This window comes from Pinus tabuliformis, chromosome 1_2, assembly GCF_031772625.1.
Source record: "Pinus tabuliformis cultivar Carrire ecotype Pingquan chromosome 1_2, CPIR1, whole genome shotgun sequence".
Taxonomy (NCBI): domain Eukaryota; kingdom Viridiplantae; phylum Streptophyta; class Pinopsida; order Pinales; family Pinaceae; genus Pinus; species Pinus tabuliformis.
The window spans coordinates 731,237,277-731,256,580 of record NC_142298.1 but is presented as its reverse complement, the minus strand read 5'-3'; the positions used below and the strand labels follow the sequence as shown (position 1 = coordinate 731,256,580).

The following is a 19,304-nucleotide window of genomic DNA, read 5'->3' as shown; positions in this document are numbered from 1 at the left end:
TTACAGCTAATGGGCAACTTAAAAAATGTCAAACTTGGATCAGAAAATGCCCATTTCAAGAGACCAACTATTTAAAGACCTTCACCTATATCACATGCACATTTGTCTGTAACAAAAATCTGGAAACCTTCATGTAAGCTTTGCACAGAAATTTATAACAATATGTCATAGAAATGAAACTATCTGTACAAGTATTGTCTGTATATCTCGTTGCAAAAGAAAAACATTATATATGCAAGGGGCAAGGATGACCAGAACTGCTAATTTACCTCTCGAATAATTAGAAAACATTATCGCATGGCCTGTCAAATATAGAGAAAAATAAAAGTTCACTAAAATTCATAAACATCAGAATGCCAGTCATATTTTCAAGTATAACTAGTTATAACCCAGATTTAACTCTGCCAATACCATATCAAAGCATCCCACAGTCTGGTAAAGCATATTTCATCATCATTGCCTCGAGCTGCTAATTAACCTTTTGCGTAGTTGAAAAACATGATTGTTATGGCCAAGCATAAATGAAAATACAAATATACTGAAACTCGTAAATGACCATTGCTTGGTTCAATTATTGACCCTTGTCAAAGATTCATTCAAAATGTCCCAGCAATCTAGCAAAACACGGCATGAATTCCATCCCCATCCTCCATCTCAAGCTGTTGATTCATTCAAAATGTCCCAGCAATCTAGCAAAACACGGCATGAATTCCATCCCCATCCTCCATCTCAAGCTGTTGCCATCAATGACATGCATCAAAAAATAAGCTTTACATATGTATGAAGAACCAATTTTTTCACACCACAAATTATATTGAGAAAGCAAATAACTGTAAAAACTCCATCTCAAGCTATTGCCATCAATAACATGCACCAAAAAATAAGCTTGCTAACACAATGTACGAAGAACAAATTTTTTACACCACCAATATTATATCGAGAAGGAAAATAAATGTATAAAGCAAAGAAACATACCTTATCAGGAGTTTGCTCGCCTCTCAGGTGGAGTCCATTGAACAGAAATGCTATTGCGTTGAAATCAATGGCTTGCCTGTCACAGTAGGCATTCATAAGACTACGCAATTGAGTGCTCCGCCTAATTAGAAAAAATACTTCATTCCCATCCTGCAGATGCCAGCCAATGTCAAAGGTAAGAAGGATTTCCATATAATCCAAAATATATGTAATTTCGAACACCTTATATATACATGATGAAAATTATTTTTCATGGAAAGGGTAAAAAAATAAAAATAAAATGGAATCTAAAGATGAGGGTTGAGAAAAAGGATAAAAGGGTCCAGATTTTGTAAAAGCACAAGAAAGCAAATGAAAAAAGGCTTGGAGAACCATAACAAGGATACAAAAAGCAACCATTGAGTACAGTATCCTTCAAGGTATAGAAATGAATTAAAAAAATGAAGCCAGCTCGGACAACAAATATAAAGAAAGAGTAACAACATACAGTACCCTCCACTTACGTCTCACCGCGAGAGTTTTACATCTAATATCCAATATTGAAAGATATATGCATCAAGTATTCAAATTTCACTAAACCCGTTAAAATATCCACTCAAAACATTGTCACTTTTTTAGTAGGGTAATGGGATTGAAAAATATTGCACGTTGCTACAGCAGTTACCTGGTATACTCCAAAACATTTCACACTGAAGATCTTAGGAAAATAGACAGAAGAGAGACGAAACAAAATAAGTAAAATAATAACGTTTACAAGGAACAATATTATCATAACAGAAACCTTTTGAATAACATAAAATGTAGCTTTCCATTTACTGTCAGTTATGATGCCCATTCACATCAACACCACCAGAACCACAATTTTTCTACAATTTACTATGCAGTTTCACATATAACATAATATGGTTGTGTTCTAAACTTTCTGTTCATCCTACTTTCTATTCATACTTCACAATAAAAAGAAAGTCAAGCTTAATAAATACTAATTCGTATTGTACTCCATGCCCCGAATGGAAGAGATGTGTCATCTCTGTAGGTAACACTAATAAACTAAATGAAAAGACGGGACTTGACGCCTAACGTAAAAAATAACATAAGAAAAAAAAGAAAAAAACACTTGAACCAATAGGAGGATATCAACAACAATTTGTCTCTTACTACAACATGGAATTTCAATCTCTAGGCCTTATTGAGGAACAAAGGTAGTCATGTAGACTTTGTATGGATATAGCTCACAGGGTTCCTGAAACCAAAAAAGGATGTTTGAGTAGTCATTGATCTGAAATTTTTTGAAAACTACCTTGCCAAATATGGCAGAGGATAAATCATCTATTATCACCTAAAAACTGCTCACTTGCAACATTTTTTGCAGTCACACACATCTAGATTGGATAATTTTGTGTGAATTTTATAAGGCATCCTAGGACATTATCATGCCAAACTTGCTTCAAGTGTAGAAAAACGCCTATATAACAATCATTAAGGGAACAATGTAAACAAATGTGTCATTTGGTTCATCCCCAAGTCTAGGGACCTTATCACAAGTTGGAGATTGATCACCCACCTCAATGTCTCTTACAAGATTCTAGCCAAGGCCTAGCCATGCATGTCAAGCACATTTTACTAAGATCATACATCTAGAACAAATAGCCTTCATTGGGGAATGATTTATTCTGGGCAATATTATAGCCATATGGGAAAGATTCAAGTGATTCAGATTCTCAAGCCTCAACGCTTTATTCATCAAAATTAACTTTCAAAAAGCATATAACAGGGTTGAGCGGCATTTCATCCTGGCTATGCTCGAGGATCTCAATGTTGGCCCCAACTTCCCTAGTGCCATGGGAACTATTTTCTGAAAGGAAAGAATGTCTCTCAATGAACAGTAGTAAATTTGAACAAGTTGCACTCTTTCAATTTTTCCAACAAGGATACTCATCAGCTCGTATAGTCTAAGTGAGATGGAAGTTGGGGTCTTGTGTTATTTCATCTCTCACAAGGGCCAAGGATTAACTAAAGGTATCAGTCTCTTGAATAGTGAATTGGGCAACCAGTCAATGGGGACTTTGTATTATAACCTTGATAAAAATAAAAAGAGGCCGACGATGCTTTTTTGGGCGAGGAAAGCTTTTTAATGGTATTCTTAGGGTTTTTTTTTGGGTCTAAGGTTCTGAGAAGCTTTTCATAGGTTGCCAAAGCTATAAATTTGTCTGCTAACCTTTTGCCCGTACAAATTTCTGTTTTAATATAGTATCTAAGTTCTGTTTATTAATTCTACCGGCTTAATATCTTAAAAAAGGGGTTTCTACCTTGCTTATATAACCATCATGAATGCTTCTGGTGATTTAGCTTTTCTGTTTTGCTCGCATAAATTCAAAGCTTGATCTCATATTTTGGTGACTTTCCCTTTTATTTTGGTATTCTTCGAGACTTGTGTTACATATTGTTTTTCTATTTGTTCAGGTTCTACCCAATTGTTAGCTTATTTTGATGCTTCCTATTATCACTCTGTCTCAAGCATGTCTTCCCTATTCTAGGAACACTAAAATGTAGTGTAGACTGCTTTCAACACTCGTGGAGAATCCCTTGGCTTAAGAAGCTGCGGATGGTGGGTATTTATTCCGACAGTCATCAAAGACTCGCACCTGATCCCAACTGCTTGAAACGGAGCATTGAATGGTGAAATTGCCCACGAGGGTAAAACATGTCTCAGAGGGATTTGAACTTCCGTGGGTGTATGAAACACCCCTCTTTACGGGAACCAAGCTCCTATTGATTATTGTTAACTAATTGCTAAATTTTTGTCTAACTGTTGCTTTTTGTGGACTTCTGTCGAGTAATTTTACTATGATGAATCAACTAATATTACTTGCTGCATTTTATTTTGCTTTTGATCGATATTTGGATGCCATGGAATATCTTTTTTCTTTTTCATCTGCTAACAGTTATGTGGTTAACACAATAATTTTATTTATCAGTAATCATCTGGAGATCCAATTCCTCAGTTTTTCTTTTCTTTGTTTCTTATTGGACCTAGATCTTGCCCTTCTAGGAGATATTTCTATAAAAGGCCAAGCAAATAATTTTAGATAAGATAATTGATATATATGGGATATGAAGGGCATGCTGCTACCCTCTTGAGCCTGGCAACGAGCTTTTTTTAATTTAAGGAAATAATTTGGATTTTCATGAATTTTAAGTGGGATAGATGTTAAATGGAAACTTTGTTCTCTTTTTTGTATTAAATGCTTGCTTCTAAGTTGCATAAATGTGTAAACATCTGAAAGTTTCTGAAACGCCTGAAAATGTGACCCCTTCAAAATGGAAATGTGGGGGAAACCCCATATTTATAACTTTTCTACATATGTTTTTTTTAAACTAGAACAAGAACATTTGTATCAATGAAAATCTGCTTTGTGAATGCAGCAGTTACATCAAAGGAGGAACTATTTCCATTTGTTAATTCACAATCCTATCCATCTTTGGAATGCCCACTATGTCAAAATTTTGAGTTCCTTTATGTCAAAACTATTATTCCTATATGTATATACTATATAGGCACCAAAAGAACATACAAAATTTGAAAGCATTTACAGACCAACATGCTAATTCTCGGGAGGAGGGGTGACATCGCCGGGTCCAAATCCCCTCTTCTGAGGGGACACTGTTACATCTAGATCAGGAGAATCTTGAGCTACATTGCTAATGACATTGCTTGAGAAAGTGGATTCGGAGGTCTGCTTGTCGAGTGGAGTTTGTAGGCCTTCAATTTGTTGACGAAGACTAGAGAGTTCATCCTCAATTCTGTGCATCAAAGTTCGATGTTCAACCAATAACTCCATAGCAGTGGCCATACTAGATGAGGCACAAGGCAAAGAAAGTATTCTTGGGTTAAGGGTTTCTAGATAGTGGATAGCTAGAGGAGGCAAGTCACGTATGTGCATTTCAATATCCAAATTTTGTTTAATTGAACAACTACATAGGTTTATGGTAAGCCATTTGTGGCCATAAACCAAATTATTCCTCTTGAATGTTTTGGCCTTGGTACAATTCCAACCCTTCCACAAGGTGACAGGGGATTGCAGACCTGACTTGATAAGGAGGGATTAAGGATGAGTTTATTATGATTGGTAAGCCTGAGCCAAAATTATTAGAACTAAAATTGAAATTGAGACTAGATCAAAAATCAGTTAAAAAACAATAATGAAGAACTATTCAATCTGTCATGGGACTGTGCAGGTGGGTTTAGGTTCATCGAACATTGGTCTGGATTGGATTGGTTGAAAAGGTGTTGAACTACTCGGTTGTGAATTGATTTAGGACCCTTCACTTGATAATTGCTTCAAATTGGTTGAACTTGATCCAATCTAAGTGGTTTTGATAACCTTGGTTTGAACTTTGAATGACTCTTTTTAGCACAAGGCAAGTCTCCTGAATAGTGAATTGGTTTAGTTTTTTCTTTAATTAATTAAAAATTCCAAGTTAGGAATTTGTGCCTAACTCTTGGGTTGTTCCTCTAAGATAGGAGTTAGTTTAGGTAACTCCTATATTGGTGTGTCTGGTGAGAAATTATCTCCACCAAAGGAGAAATTATCTCAACCAAAAGTGTCCAAGATAGCACGCACTATCTTGAGACCAATATCTCTCATCTATTTATTTGTAACACTATATTCAATTATTTGTGTAATGTGTAATGAGAGAGAATCATGAGGCTTCAGCCTTTTTCCGCCATATTTTGTGTCTGATTTTTATATGTGTTTTTCTGTAATTTGTCTGAGTTAATCTCTTTTTCATTATGTGGTATCAGAGCCTATCGAGCGAATTTAAACGTGCACTGGCTTTAAAAACGGAGTAGGGCATTTTGCAGCGAATGAAATTCCTCGCGGGTTACAACCTTCAAACACAGTGCCGAGGACTAACCCGATAAAAGAGGAGTTAGTGGCGAAAGGCTTCTGGCACAAAGTCCGTGTCAAGACAAACCTCCAGAACAGTAAATAATAGTAATGGATCCAGCTGTGTCTGCTGCAGTTCGTACCGGCATTCTCAAATGCCCCGTCAAGGTCAAAACGGAAACTGCCTGGTATTGTCGCGTGTAAAGTTATCCCGTATCGATAAATATTTAAAGAGAAGGACACAATCTGCAGAAGCCACAGTTGACAGGTTTTGAAAGAATTTTCTACGTGATTCTCTTTTTTGCTTCCTTTCTCTGGCATATCTTCTGCTTCTTCTGTCACTGCAGTGTTTTCAATATTCATAGTACCGGCAAAATTACTACCATTTTTTGTCACCTCAGCTTCATTTTTGTACGCATCATAGACACTGTTCACTAATGCTTTGGGTACGCACTTCCGACTTTTGCTCTTCCATGTCAATGCCTGAAATGTATTGATGCTTTTGACACAATTTCTGCGGTTGATCTTAGACAATGAATCTAAGAACACTACTTTTTTGTTCCTCAAATAGAGCTGGGAATTAATGTGAAGTCCTGACCGATACACAATGGGAACTTGCTCAAGTTTTGTACTCCAAGCATGTTCCATTCTTCCCTTTTTCTCTACCTTATATCCCAATGAGTTAAAAATCAGTCTGAGATCTTACGCTAAAACAGTGCCATACAGAGAGCATGGCATGATCTAGGATATATCATCCCAAACACCATCAATAGAAAACGTTTCCATGCTGAAATGCATCCACTCGAGTTTCCATTTGGAAGTTTCAAGTACTTGTAATCTCCCCAATGTTAGAGAGAAGTATTCAAATGGTCTCACTACTGTAGAACATGCTGATCCGTTGTATTACTGCGGCTGTTTTTATAAAGGAATGGACTTCGTAGCTTCACGAAATTGGACCGGCCTTTTTGTTTTAAAATTGAAATAGTTTGAGCTCGTTCTGCCCTGAGAATCTCCGTATTTGCTCATTCAAAGGACGGAACATGCAGACATTTCAGAAATCGAAAAACATAGTCTCGATTCGAGAAATATCTGAAACTTAATCGCTGAAATCCCTGCGCCAACCTGAACTGAGGTATCCAAGGCTTCGATCATTTCCATTCAATGTACCAGGAGGTTTTTGGCTTTTCTTATGTGTATAACCTGTAACATTTTCCAGGCCGTACTCTACCAGCTCTTCCAGCCCTCTGCTGTGCAAAAGCTTTTGATATAGGGACAATCACCTTCCTCTTTCCTCTGAGTGCAGGCCCAAATACAAGCTCTTGATCTGAACGTGGCAGTCCAGCATATAGAGGTAGATTGTGGAATGCGAAAGGGAGCGGAGAAATTTTTTATATTCATAATCAAATTCAAAGAGGGTAGCATTTCTAATAGTGATAAGGAGGAGTTTTCTCGAGTGATAAGGTGCAATTATTTTTTATATTTTGGAGTGATAAGTGTTTTGTAATTTTGGAGAGATAAGGAGTATATTTTGTTTTTTTGAAGTAAGAAGTGATTTTGTATTTGGAGTGATAAGGGAAAGTTGTTGTAATTCAAAGTATTGTTTTACTTTGAGAGGGATCGTGTCACTATCCATTCAGATTTAGAAGGCGAGTTGTTTCAAAGGGTTGTCAGCTTGGCATTATCATTACTTCAGATGTACTCAGTGATTAATAAAGATATCAATTTTTTGTGGTGATTGTGTCCTAGATCCGCCCGAAATTGAATAAGGGGATCTTAGGTACACCATGTGTATTTGTGATGGCGAGTGTTTTTATGGCTTCATGTTGTTGCTTATGATTTGTGTCTAGTTGTGACACATAAATGATCGCATTTACCACACACATAAAGTTCAATGCAAGCAAGCACAACACTTGTAAAAGAATAGCGTCAAGGAAGGACAATTGAACTCGACACTTGCATCTGTGCAAATACAACTCATAATCATAGATTGTCAACATCAACATTCTACATCAACAAGCAAAGTCTACATCAACATTCTTGCAAACAAATTTAAGAACTTGTGAATCAAATTCCAATTACATTGCATTGTACGGGTGCATTCTCGGTTGAAACCGACACCCACGTTTTGATTTGATCAGAAGTCAAGAACTTAGTCAAATTAAGACAAGTGAATTCCTTGTTTTATGTGAGTCATTAAAACCATTGTAAGCTTTTTTGGGTGCATTTTCGACAGTGTTCGACACCCTTCCTTTAAGCAGACTCTATTGAATGCACGAATTTTCATTCTAAAGCAAATAAGACACAAGTTCACATCTCCTGCAAGCAAGCGTGAATTCCAGAAAGTTCTAGCAAGTGTTCTCAGCAGGTACAATAAGCAACAACTCAAGCGAGCGTGCCATTCAAGTCCCATAGCAAGCGAGCCTGTCATCCAAGTAACAAAATCAAGTGCAATAGTTCAAAGCACGACATCTTCGACAAGAGAGCCTGACTTCAAGTGAGCAAGTTCAGATGGCGCAGCATATTCAGTTGTTAAACAGTCTTCACAGTTTGATCATCTCCAGTGATGAAGACATGGTGCACGTCAACAAAGAAACTCTTGCTGATATTTCACGGCATCTACATCAAACGCATGAAACCATTGAGTTTCTTCAGCTTGAGTCACAACTTCAAAGGAATGAATTGCAAGAAAAGAGTGATACTTTCAAGTCTTTGAACCATCCAGATGATAAGTCATTCATCCCAACAACTTCAAGTGTCAAAGTTGTTCATGAGCAAATTTCTTCCAAACCCATCATCAAGCCCTGGGAAGAGATTCAAAATAACAAGAATAGACGTGGCTTAGGATATGTCCCTGATGACACCAACTTACAAATCCCAGATTATTCCAAGCCAATTAAGTTTCTGAGTGCAGGATTTCTTGAACCACTCACCTCAGCAGGTTCTGAGAACGTTGTAGACGAACAGAATTGCACGCAACGTGAAGTTGATGTCCAACCAAAGTGTTCTCATTGTCAAAGAACTGGTCATATGGAAGATCAGTGTTTTGATCTCCATCCGTGTTGCCATTGTGGCAAGCCCAATCATTCCTCAGAAAAATGTCGCAACCAACAAAAAACAGCCAGATTGAAGATACATTATGAATGGATTGATCCTTGGGAATGGTCATCCACAGTCAAACGATTGTCTCAGTTCTACAACCGACTACATTCACACATAGTGCAGCCAGCAGTGAATCGATGATGGTACTCTCCTGCAGTTGAACGAGGGAGTACAACAGTGAAACTCTCCTACACCTGAAGGGGGGGAGTTCAAATATATTTTGGAGAAGATTGTCTCTCCTTTCAGCTGACAAAGGGGGGAAAATGTCAATGAAATTGACAAGTGGTTGTCAGACTGAAAGTCTCGACAACATCAATGAAGCAGCCAGTGGGCATCTTCATTAGCCAGTGGGCATCAGCAAATTCGCCAGTGGGCGATCGACAACGAAAGCAACAGTGAGCAGCTTTCATCATAGCAAAAACAACATTGAGTTGTTTTTCGACATCTTCAGCCAGTGGGCAATCATCATCAGCAAACACGCCAGTGGGCGTTCATCAAATTGTGTCAGTGTACACCGGATGTTGTTTTCAAACAAAGGACAGTTGGATCCTTTGCGGCTTGGAACTTGATGGCGTTGTCAAGCAACATTCAGAGATGAATCAAGCATGCAGCTGATTCATGTTCTCTTCAGATTTGAGTTTTTTCCAGCATCCAATTTTGGCAGTTTTTCCAGGCAATGTTTTTGAGGATCAACATGAGAACTTGGAAGATGGTTCCTCGTTCTTATTTTGGATTTATCATTGAAGGGGGGAATGTTAGCCTCTCTCATAAAACAATAATAAATCCAAAAATAAATTAATTAATTAAAAATTCCAAGTTAGGAATTTGTGCCTAACTCTTGGGTTGTTCCTCTAAGATAGGAGTTAATTTAGGTAACTCCTATATTGGTGTGTCTGGTGAGAAATTATCTCCACCAAAGGAGAAATTATCTCAACCAAAAGTGTCCAAGATAGCACGCACTATCTTGAGACCAATATCTCTCATCTATTTATTTGTAACACTATATTCAATTATTTGTGTAATGTGTAATGAGAGAGAATCATGAGGCTTCAGCCTTTTTCCGCCATATTTTGTGTCTGATTTTTATATGTGTTTTTCTGTAATTTGTCTGAGTTAATCTCTTTTTCATTAGGGCCTAGAAGACTATCAAGCTATTCTTGAAATAGAGAGGCCAAAGGTTCAATTTTGGTTTGTCTTTCGATGAATACTCCTTATAGTGATCCCTATCCTTTTGCTCAAAGGCAAAACCTATCATTATCCCTATCAAAGGGCCTTTGATCCCTATCCATATCAAAGCATGTGAAGAGCCTGGAAGGTTATCAAGCTATTCTTGAACTAGAAAAGCTAAGGATAAACATATTTCAATTTTTCAAGAGGCATTAACACAAACAAAAGCATTTTTACTCACAAATTGAAGACTGGGTCACTTGCCTTGTGCTAAAAAGAGTCATTCAAAGTTCAAACCAAGGTTATCAAAACCACTTAGATTGGATCAAGTTCAACCAATTTGAAGCAATTATCAAGTGAAGGGTCCTAAATCAATTCACAACCGAGTAGTTCAACACCTTTTCAACCAATCCAATCCAGACCAATGTTCGATGAACATAAACCCACCTGCACAGTCCCATGACAGATTGAATAGTTCTTCATTATTGTTTTTTTACTGATTTTTGATCTAGTCTCATTTTCAATTTTAGTTCTAATAATTTTGGCTCAGGCTTACCAATCATAATAAACTCATCCTTAATCCCTCCTTATCAAGTCAGGTCTGCAATCCCCTGTCACCTTGTGGAAGGGTTGGAATTGTACCAAGGCCAAAACATTCAAGAGGAATAATTTGGTTTATGGCCACAAATGGCTTACCATAAACCTATGTAGTTGTTCAATTAAACAAAAATTGGATATTGAAATGCACATACGTGACTTGCCTCCTCTAGCTATCCACTATCTAGAAACCCTTAACCCAAGAATACTTTATTTGCCTTGTGCCTCATCTAGTATGGCCACTGCTATGGAGTTATTGGTTGAACATCGAACTTTGATGCACAGAATTGAGGATGAACTCTCTAGTCTTCGTCAACAAATTGAAGGCCTACAAACTCCACTCGACAAGCAGACCTCCGAATCCACTTTCTCAAGCAATGTCATTAGCAATGTAGCTCAAGATTCTCCTGATCTAGATGTAACAGTGTCCCCTCAGAAGAGGGGATTTGGACCCGGCGATGTCACCCCTCCTCCCGAGAATTAGCATGTTGGTCTAGAAATGCTTTCAAATTTTGTATGTTCTTTTGGTGCCTATATAGTATATACATATAGGAATAATAGTTTTGACATAAAGGAACTCAAAATTTTGACATAGTGGGCATTCCAAAGATGGATAGGATTGTGAATTAACAAATGGAAATAGTTCCTCCTTTGATGTAACTGCTGCATTCACAAAGCAGATTTTCATTGATACAAATGTTCTCGTTCTAGTTTAAAAAAAACATATGTAGAAAAGTTATAAATATGGGGTTTCCCCCACATTTCCATTTTGAAGGGGTCACATTTTCAGGCGTTTCAGAAACTTTCAGATGTTTACACATTTATGCAACTTAGAAGCAAGCATTTAATACAAAAAAGAGAACAAAGTTTCCATTTAACATCTATCCCACTTAAAATTCATGAAAATCCAAATTATTTCCTTAAATTTAAAAAAGCTCGTTGCCAGGCTCAAGAGGGTAGCAGCATGCCCTTCATATCCCATATATATCAATTATCTTATCTAAAATTATTTGCTTGGCCTTCTATAGAAATATCTCCTAGAAGGGCAAGATCTAGGTCCAATAAGAAACAAAGAAAAGAAAAACTGAGGAATTGGATCTCCAGATGATTACTGATAAATAAAATTATTGTGTTAACCACATAACTGTTAGCAGATGAAAAAGAAAAAAGATATTCCATGGCATCCAAATATCGATCAAAAGCAAAATAAAATGCAGCAAGTAATATTAGTTGATTCATCATAGTAAAATTACTCGACAGAAGTCCACAAAAAGCAACAATTAGACAAAAATTTAGCAATTAGTTAACAATAATCAATAGGAGCTTGGTTCCCGTAAAGAGGGGTGTTTCATACACCCACGGAGGTTCAAATCCCTCTGAGACATGTTTTACCCTCGTGGGCAATTTCACCATTCAATGCTCCGTTTCAAGCAGTTGGGATCAGGTGCGAGTCTTTGATGACTGTCGGAATAAATACCCACCATCCGCAGCTTCTTAAGCCAAGGGATTCTCCACGAGTGTTGAAAGCAGTCTACACTACATTTTAGTGTTCCTAGAATAGGGAAGACATGCTTGAGACAGAGTGATAATAGGAAGCATCAAAATAAGCTAACAATTGGGTAGAACCTGAACAAATAGAAAAACAATATGTAACACAAGTCTCGAAGAATACCAAAATAAAAGGGAAAGTCACCAAAATATGAGATCAAGCTTTGAATTTATGCGAGCAAAACAGAAAAGCTAAATCACCAGAAGCATTCATGATGGTTATATAAGCAAGGTAGAAACCCTTTTTTTAAGATATTAAGCCGGTAGAATTAATAACCAGAACTTAGATACTATATTAAAACAGAAATTTGTACAGGCAAAAGGTTAGCAGACAAATTTATAGCTTTGGCAACCTATGAAAAGCTTCTCAGAACCTTAGACCAAAAAAAAACCTGAGAATACCATTAAAAAACTTTCCTCGCCCAAAAAAGCATCGTCGGCCTCTTTTTATTTTTATCAAGGTTATAATTCAAATACCTGGCCTCTGACCATCAAACGGATCCGATCCTCTTGCACAGCTGGAGCGGCGTTCCCTCTCTCTATTATAGTTTCGTTGTCTCTCAAAAAGACCCTGAGACCGCCTTCATGCTTGATTTGCACAGCTGGAGCGGCGTTCCCTCTCTCTATTATAATTTCATTGTTTCTCACAATGACCCTACAAGCGCCTTCTTGCACAGCTGGAGCGGCGTTCCCTATCTCTATTATATTTTCATTGTCTCTCACAAAGACCGTAAAACAGCCTTCATCCTCGATTTGCACTGCTTGAGCGGCGTTCCCTCTTTCATCCATACCAGCCTGCCTTGCAATTTCACTGTTTCTCCGCAGAGTGAACAAGTCCTAAATCCAATTCCTTTCGAGTTGAGTTGTATCGCGACCTCCCGCCACGGCGTTCTACTCGAGATAAAATAGGTGAAGCGGATTAAAACCCTCGTACCGGATGCCTTAGGCATATCAATTACATTTAATATAATTGTAGGGAGGAAATGCTCAAACACTTCAAGCCGTTTAATGGTATATTTGTTTGAAACATTTTTATTTTTTTAAATCGAGGAATCAATAATGGGTAGATACTAAAGTAATTATAGACTTATTTTAGTGACAACATTTTGAAAGAAAATTATTACTTGGTTTGAGAAAGGAAATGAAATGATATTTTAATATTTATCGACTAAAAATAATTTATAGGGTTATTAGTATTTTGTTTTTCGTTTTTTGCAATTCCATTTTTTTTATTCAAATTGATGATGAGCTCGCTCAACCTTCGAACAATCCTATTGTTGAAAAGACAGTGCCAATAAACCAATGTTAACATATTCCCATAACTTTCTCTGATGTCTTTGAATGCATCACATTCCAAAATGAAATGTTTTTCTGATTCCAACACCCCAGATGTGCAAAATGTACACACCCGTTCTTCCCAAGCTTATTCAGTTCTTTTCCACCATCATATTTCCCACTGAAGTGATGTGAGGTGTTTAGCAAGAAATGTATGACTTAGCAAGGTTTGATATGTTTAAAGATGTATTCATAAAGGAGGTTTCACTTACAAGGGGCATCTACTTCGATAGCATTTTCATAATGAACTAGTGTCTAATCGAGTGTTTGAACTTAGGTAGGGAGAATGCAAAAGCATACCTTACAACCATCTTGTCAAACCATCTAAACCCATTTGAAAGATACATTATTAACATACCTTCCAACCATCTTGAAACCACCTAAACCCATTTGAAAGATACATTATTATGTTCTTATGGGACATATATAGGGATTGTTTGTTTGAAAGATACATTATTAACATACCTTCCAACCATTTTGAAACCACCTAAACCCATTTGAAAGATACATTATTATATTCTTATGGGACATATATAGGGATTGTTTTCAATGATTGAGTAGTTAATATATAGGGTGTCATTTAAAGTTGTATACCTTAGATTACCTTATATTGATATAGTTTGAGAAATTTAGTATTAAAATGTTGCTTTTTAAAGTAGGTTTTATTTATTCTATTATTGGTTGGTAGGTGAAAACCTAGTCATCGACTTAACTAAAATTATGACGTCAAAATGAGAACTCTAATGATAAAAATTGTCATGTCCCTTCTCAAGCAAATTTGTAACAGGGTGTTTCCACGCATTTTTGCACAATTTTGGCTAAGGGAAAGAACCCAACATTTTCAACTTAGGGACTTAGGAGGAAATTTGACTTAATTTGGTTGCTAGTGGCAGGTGGGGGCCACCCACATGAGAATTCGAACTAGGCCATTCAAATGTCTTAGAGGGAATTCGAAGTGTTGGATGGAGGGGCCCACATGAGACAAGCAAGACCCACAAGGATAAAAGGAGGAGGGAGCTCTCATTTGGTTTCATTCTTACACCTTGCAATCAAAATTACTTGATTGTTCGCCCTGCCATTTAGTTGAGTCAACCGGCTGTTTAGCCATGAATCTCTCAAGCAAGAGATTTAACCTCTACTTCGAGGGGCCATCCGTGCCCCCCCTAGAGAGGCAGTTCCATAAGTATTTCAGGAGTTCGAGAGTGTGTTATAGCACTACCATTCAGCCACAACAGGGAGTGCATATTTCTGGCTAGCTAGAGAATACGCAGGGGGAGTTTGGAGCTATCAGTGATCAAGCATTTTCCGGGAGAGTTAGAGAATTGGGAGAGAAGCAAAGGGCCAACCTTTCTTATGATTTTTGGAGCCAGCAGAGCCAATATCCCAGCAATTTGAATTACTGGGCTTGGGGACAACGTAGAGGGTCAGTCCAGCGATTTCGTGGATCTAAGGAGCAGATGCCATAGGCCGAAAGCCCATCCGGGAAGTCAAAGGATTCATAACAGAGGTTAGTCCAGCACTTTGGGTCCATTTCCGGGAGGATTTACAGGCAAATTCCAGCAGGCCGAGTTTTGCAGTTGCTGCTGAAGCTGGGCTCCAAGGGGGTCGAATTTCAGAAGTCTAAACCAGCGAAATTCCTTCGTGGGTTTTTTTGGGTTTCTTGAGAGGAGTCCATGGTTAAAATTTCAGAATTTTCCAGATGTTATTAGGGCCTGAAATCCTAATTCTTATAATAGGGTGAATTACTAGTTAACTGGGGAATTCACACCATTTTGTGGGTTTGACTTTGGCTCGGAGATAGGTCGAACCCTTTTTTGCTTTTTGTGGGTTTTTTTCAAGGAGCTTGAGGTTAAATTTGCAGCATGTTATAAGCATTGTAGGTGGAGTTTCTTACAGTCCCTTTCCAACAAGTAGTGTAGTTTTCTTAGTAGCGCAGAGAATTAGAGGAGCAGTCGTTTCCAACATTTGAGATCACTGTATTTGTAGAAATTTTGACTCTAGATTAACCTGATAATGCAATATAACTGACGCAAAATACTTTAATCTACTTCTACAATCAAACATGCGGAAGCTTAATAGATTTGAGCAATATCAAGCGGAACACATATAACCAGAAGAAGAATTAATGCACATGAAACACATAAGAATACTCAGGGGAAAGCCTCAGCTAAAAACCCCACTATTTGTATTATCATACAAGGTGGAAATATCTCAGAATTACACAAAGCCTTAGCTCCCACTGCTAGCCAGCTCTCAGTACAATCCTCATGGATGCTCACAGGCAAACAAGGCTTCTCACAAACTTTCTCCTCTACCCTCCAAGCCTCCTATTTCCTTGCGTTGTTTCTCCTAGTTGATCCTATTGTTACCAAGTGTAACATTGATCACTCACACTGATCTCACACCTTGTAAAACTGCGCAATCCTCAAGGAACCTTATTCCTTCTGCATGGATGAGTTTCCTTTACAGGAAAACTCATGCAACTGATAGTAACGTGTCCTTGACATTTAGCTCAACTGGGTCCTTCTCTGAATAGACATACATGAGTTTTTTATGAGAGAATCTTCAATTATCTAGAGTACACTAGTTGGATGCATGCATGCATTAACTGACTGAACTCACAATTAGTTCCTCAAACAATTCGGAACTAATTTAACTGGACTTAACTCAGTAAACTAAGCTAACTAATTACAACTCAAATATAACTCAATCTTATCTCCTTAATTAATGGATAATCTCCTTAATTTAAGGATTAACTATTGCATGACTGCAGAAAGACTTCTAACTTGAATTTCTCTAACTAATTAATCCATAATCAATTAATTAATTATTTCCAAGCAGCTGGTGAGACTAAATTCGAATTTAATTCACAATTATAATTCAAGGACAAATTAAAATTGGAATATTATGGATTCTATTTTTATCATTTCTTGTTGCTATTTTCAACAGTATTTTCACCTGGGTTATGTCACACTTGCCATTGAGGCAAGCCCAGGTTCATTTCTCCATACTATTGTACTTGCTCCATTGATTAATAAAATGGCAAAGCTAGTTCTTACTTCTGGAGTTTTTATGAGCATTTGCTGATTGTTTAAAATTTTGTGTTGTAAATCGTTTTTGCTTTGCATATCACTGTTTATTTAAGTTTGGAACATTACAGTGGTATCAGAGCATGATCCTAGCCCAGCTGTGAGAAACTAGCCAGAAGATCATGGAAGCTTTGGGTATGAGTGCACAGTGGCGAGGGAAATCAGAGACAAACCCATGGCTCAATGGAAACCCAATATGCAGAAATTCTGGGGTAGAATTCATTGGAACGATGAGAGGTTGTCCCAATTGAGGAGGGTGACAGACCAAACCCATCCTCACCCTTACAGCAGAGACGTGAGGGGTGTGTAGACCGTGGGGGTGCAACCATCTACATCATGTGGGGAAAGATGATTAGATCAAGGTACCAGATCTCCTAAAAGGGAGCAGGGAGGACAAAGACAATTAGAGGGTGAGACCAGGGGGCACTTTTGTTGGTGGAGACCTGGATTCATATATTAGGAGCTGGAGGAGGAGGTTGAGCATGATGCTGAGAGCCCATAGGATGGTGAGGAGCACATTGATATACCTGATGTGGCACATGAGTCACTTTTATTAGAGACCTCTTTGATAGCCCCAGTTGACACCTTGGTGGAGAAGATAGAGCCTACACACATAGAGCCATCTGTTGAGGAGGAGCCACCCATGGACGAGATGCCAATAGTTGTTGAGGTATCTGGAGCTGTGACCGAGTTTACAGGTGATAGATGCCCACAACAGTGTCACTAGTTTCAGGCCGACCTTCTAGCATTAAAAAGGAAGGTCACATTAGTGCGTGAGGCTCTTCTACAATAGAGCGAGGAGCTGGAGGGAATGAGAGCGGTTTGTGCCGAGTCCATGGAAAAATTGACTCATGTTGGGGAGGAGTTGGATTCCCTACTGGTGCAGCTACAGTGCACATTGGAGCATGAGAGCAGCCCTCTTCGAGCAAACATAGACGGGGTTGGCAGCACTGTTAGGTTACCCTGGCCCATTGGGCAGAGGGAGACAGAGCTACCTAGTCAAATTGTATGTATTGACCAGGATAGGGAGATGAGACAACCCAAGTTGCACAGGGTGCAGCATCGGCATGATAGGGTTGTACTAGGTGTCAGAGTTCGTGCATTCGATCCCTCTCTTGGGGTTGGGTGGCGAGAGATTATGAGTTGGTACCCAGTGGAGTGGACTATGTAGATGGTAGTGGACCCAGGTGGAGCTCAGCAGGAGTTTCCAGGCACTGGGGATGCTAGAAGCCCCGATTGGCATTGGGATCCAAGAGGGACCACCTATCATTTCCCAATTATACCAATTAACTACGACCTAGAGGGTATAGTTGACCTAGCAATCGAGCGTGCATTTTCGCTAGGAGAGTTTCCGTCAGCGCCAGTGGCCAACCAGTTTTTGGACAGACTCCTTGGGTTGCCTTGATATGACAATTGCACATGACATCTCAATATGATCAAAATACTTTGGCATGAGTTTATTGGAGGAGGTGGCATTGGTAGGCCACCAGATAGTGCCTCATATGGAGTTGGGGATTCTTGGCATCTGTGTGAGACACAGAGTTGCAGAGCAGTGGTGGCATCGTTGCTGACTCCTAGGGAGGTTCACTTCTTGGATCCCTTAGGGAGAACTTGGAGGGGAGGTCCCCTCATTGAAGAGCATGGTGATGTGATAGTGGAGGTGATGGTCCAAGTTGGATGCAGGTCGATGCATATGGACACAGCTTTAGGCCATCTCATTCAAGGATGGGTAGGAGCATCTAGCGTAGAGCAGTGGTCTACAAATGGGAATGGAGACACATGGGGGTGTGTCATAGTATGTTGGATTGCACTGTGGAGTGGGAGTGCCTCACATCGCATTGAGTACATGCGGGGAGTGATAGGTACAGTGACACAAGCAGGACATAGGACAATACAGGATGGGATAGTCGTAGCCTAGGGTATCCAGTGGTGTACAAGGGTAGGCCACGGTGTACAGTGGCATGTACAAGAGTACTGGGATGATCGGTGGTATGTAGGGGTGTATAGTACTACACAACGAGGCCTTAGAGTGTTGCCTCCAGGGAGACCCTTCGACGGAAACATGGGGCATATCTTCGAGCATAGTTCACCTAAGATCGACGAGGACACAAACGAGCAATACTTGATGGTATCCGCAGGGACTCGCATGCTTGACCATCTTCTACATCCCTCTCGGGCGTAGTTGATTTTGTTGTCGACTTCTTGCACTCTGGGCATGAGCAATGGGGGACGAGGAGCTCACTCGAGCTATTTGGGTGACACTCAGTGCACTAGGGGGTAGACTTTTCAGCAGTGGCATTGGATTGGTGCGTCGGTTGATAGCCACAGGTTGGAGAATCAGGTGATCATCTGCAGGGGTGACATATCATTCATCACTGAGCCTACGTCTAGGGAGCTAGTCCTGAGGGAGACATGTGTCACTCTTTTCTCAAGGAATGTCGGGACCGAGCATGAACAGAGGATAGCGGTTACGACTGAAGTAGTTTCCCAATATGTGTCCGAGCTCCAGACCTTATATTGGCACGTTATCGAGAGGGCAGATGGCAGACCCAGGGGAGATGGTTGGTAGGGACAGGAGGGATCCACATGCCCTGAGTCGATT

General features: G+C 39.0%; 1 protein-coding gene across 2 annotated transcripts; it reads right to left on the bottom strand.

Annotated features, from left to right (window-relative positions):
* Window positions 1-248: 248 nt before the first annotated feature.
* LOC149207848 (uncharacterized) lies at window positions 249-13,206 on the bottom strand. Of its 2 annotated transcripts, none has more exons than XM_089395867.1 (3): window positions 12,756-13,206; window positions 976-1,125; window positions 249-659 (listed from the first exon to the last, which is right to left on the bottom strand). In XM_089395867.1, exons 1-3 carry the CDS (start codon window positions 13,065-13,067, stop codon window positions 615-617), a joined length of 507 nt encoding a protein of 168 aa, XP_089251993.1. In that variant the 5' UTR covers window positions 13,068-13,206; the 3' UTR covers window positions 249-614. The 2 variants fall into 2 exon arrangements, with proteins under 2 accessions (XP_089251993.1, XP_089251992.1); XM_089395866.1 differs by having other exon boundaries at window positions 249-734; window positions 12,756-13,204.
* Between the last annotated feature and the right edge of the window lie 6,098 nt (window positions 13,207-19,304).

Excerpts from the sequence above, each read along its gene's own strand:
- LOC149207848 (XM_089395867.1), bottom strand. The coding sequence starts at position 13,067 with ATGGATGAAAGAGGGAACGCCGCTCAAGCAGTGCAAATCGAGGATGAA. Across the intron at positions 1,126-12,755 it reads GTTTGATGGTCAGAGGCCAG|GATGGGAATGAAGTATTTTT; the intron begins GTATTTGAATTA and ends TGGCATCTGCAG. Across the intron at positions 660-975 it reads GCGAGCAAACTCCTGATAAG|CTTGAGATGGAGGATGGGGA; the intron begins GTATGTTTCTTT and ends ATGAATCAACAG.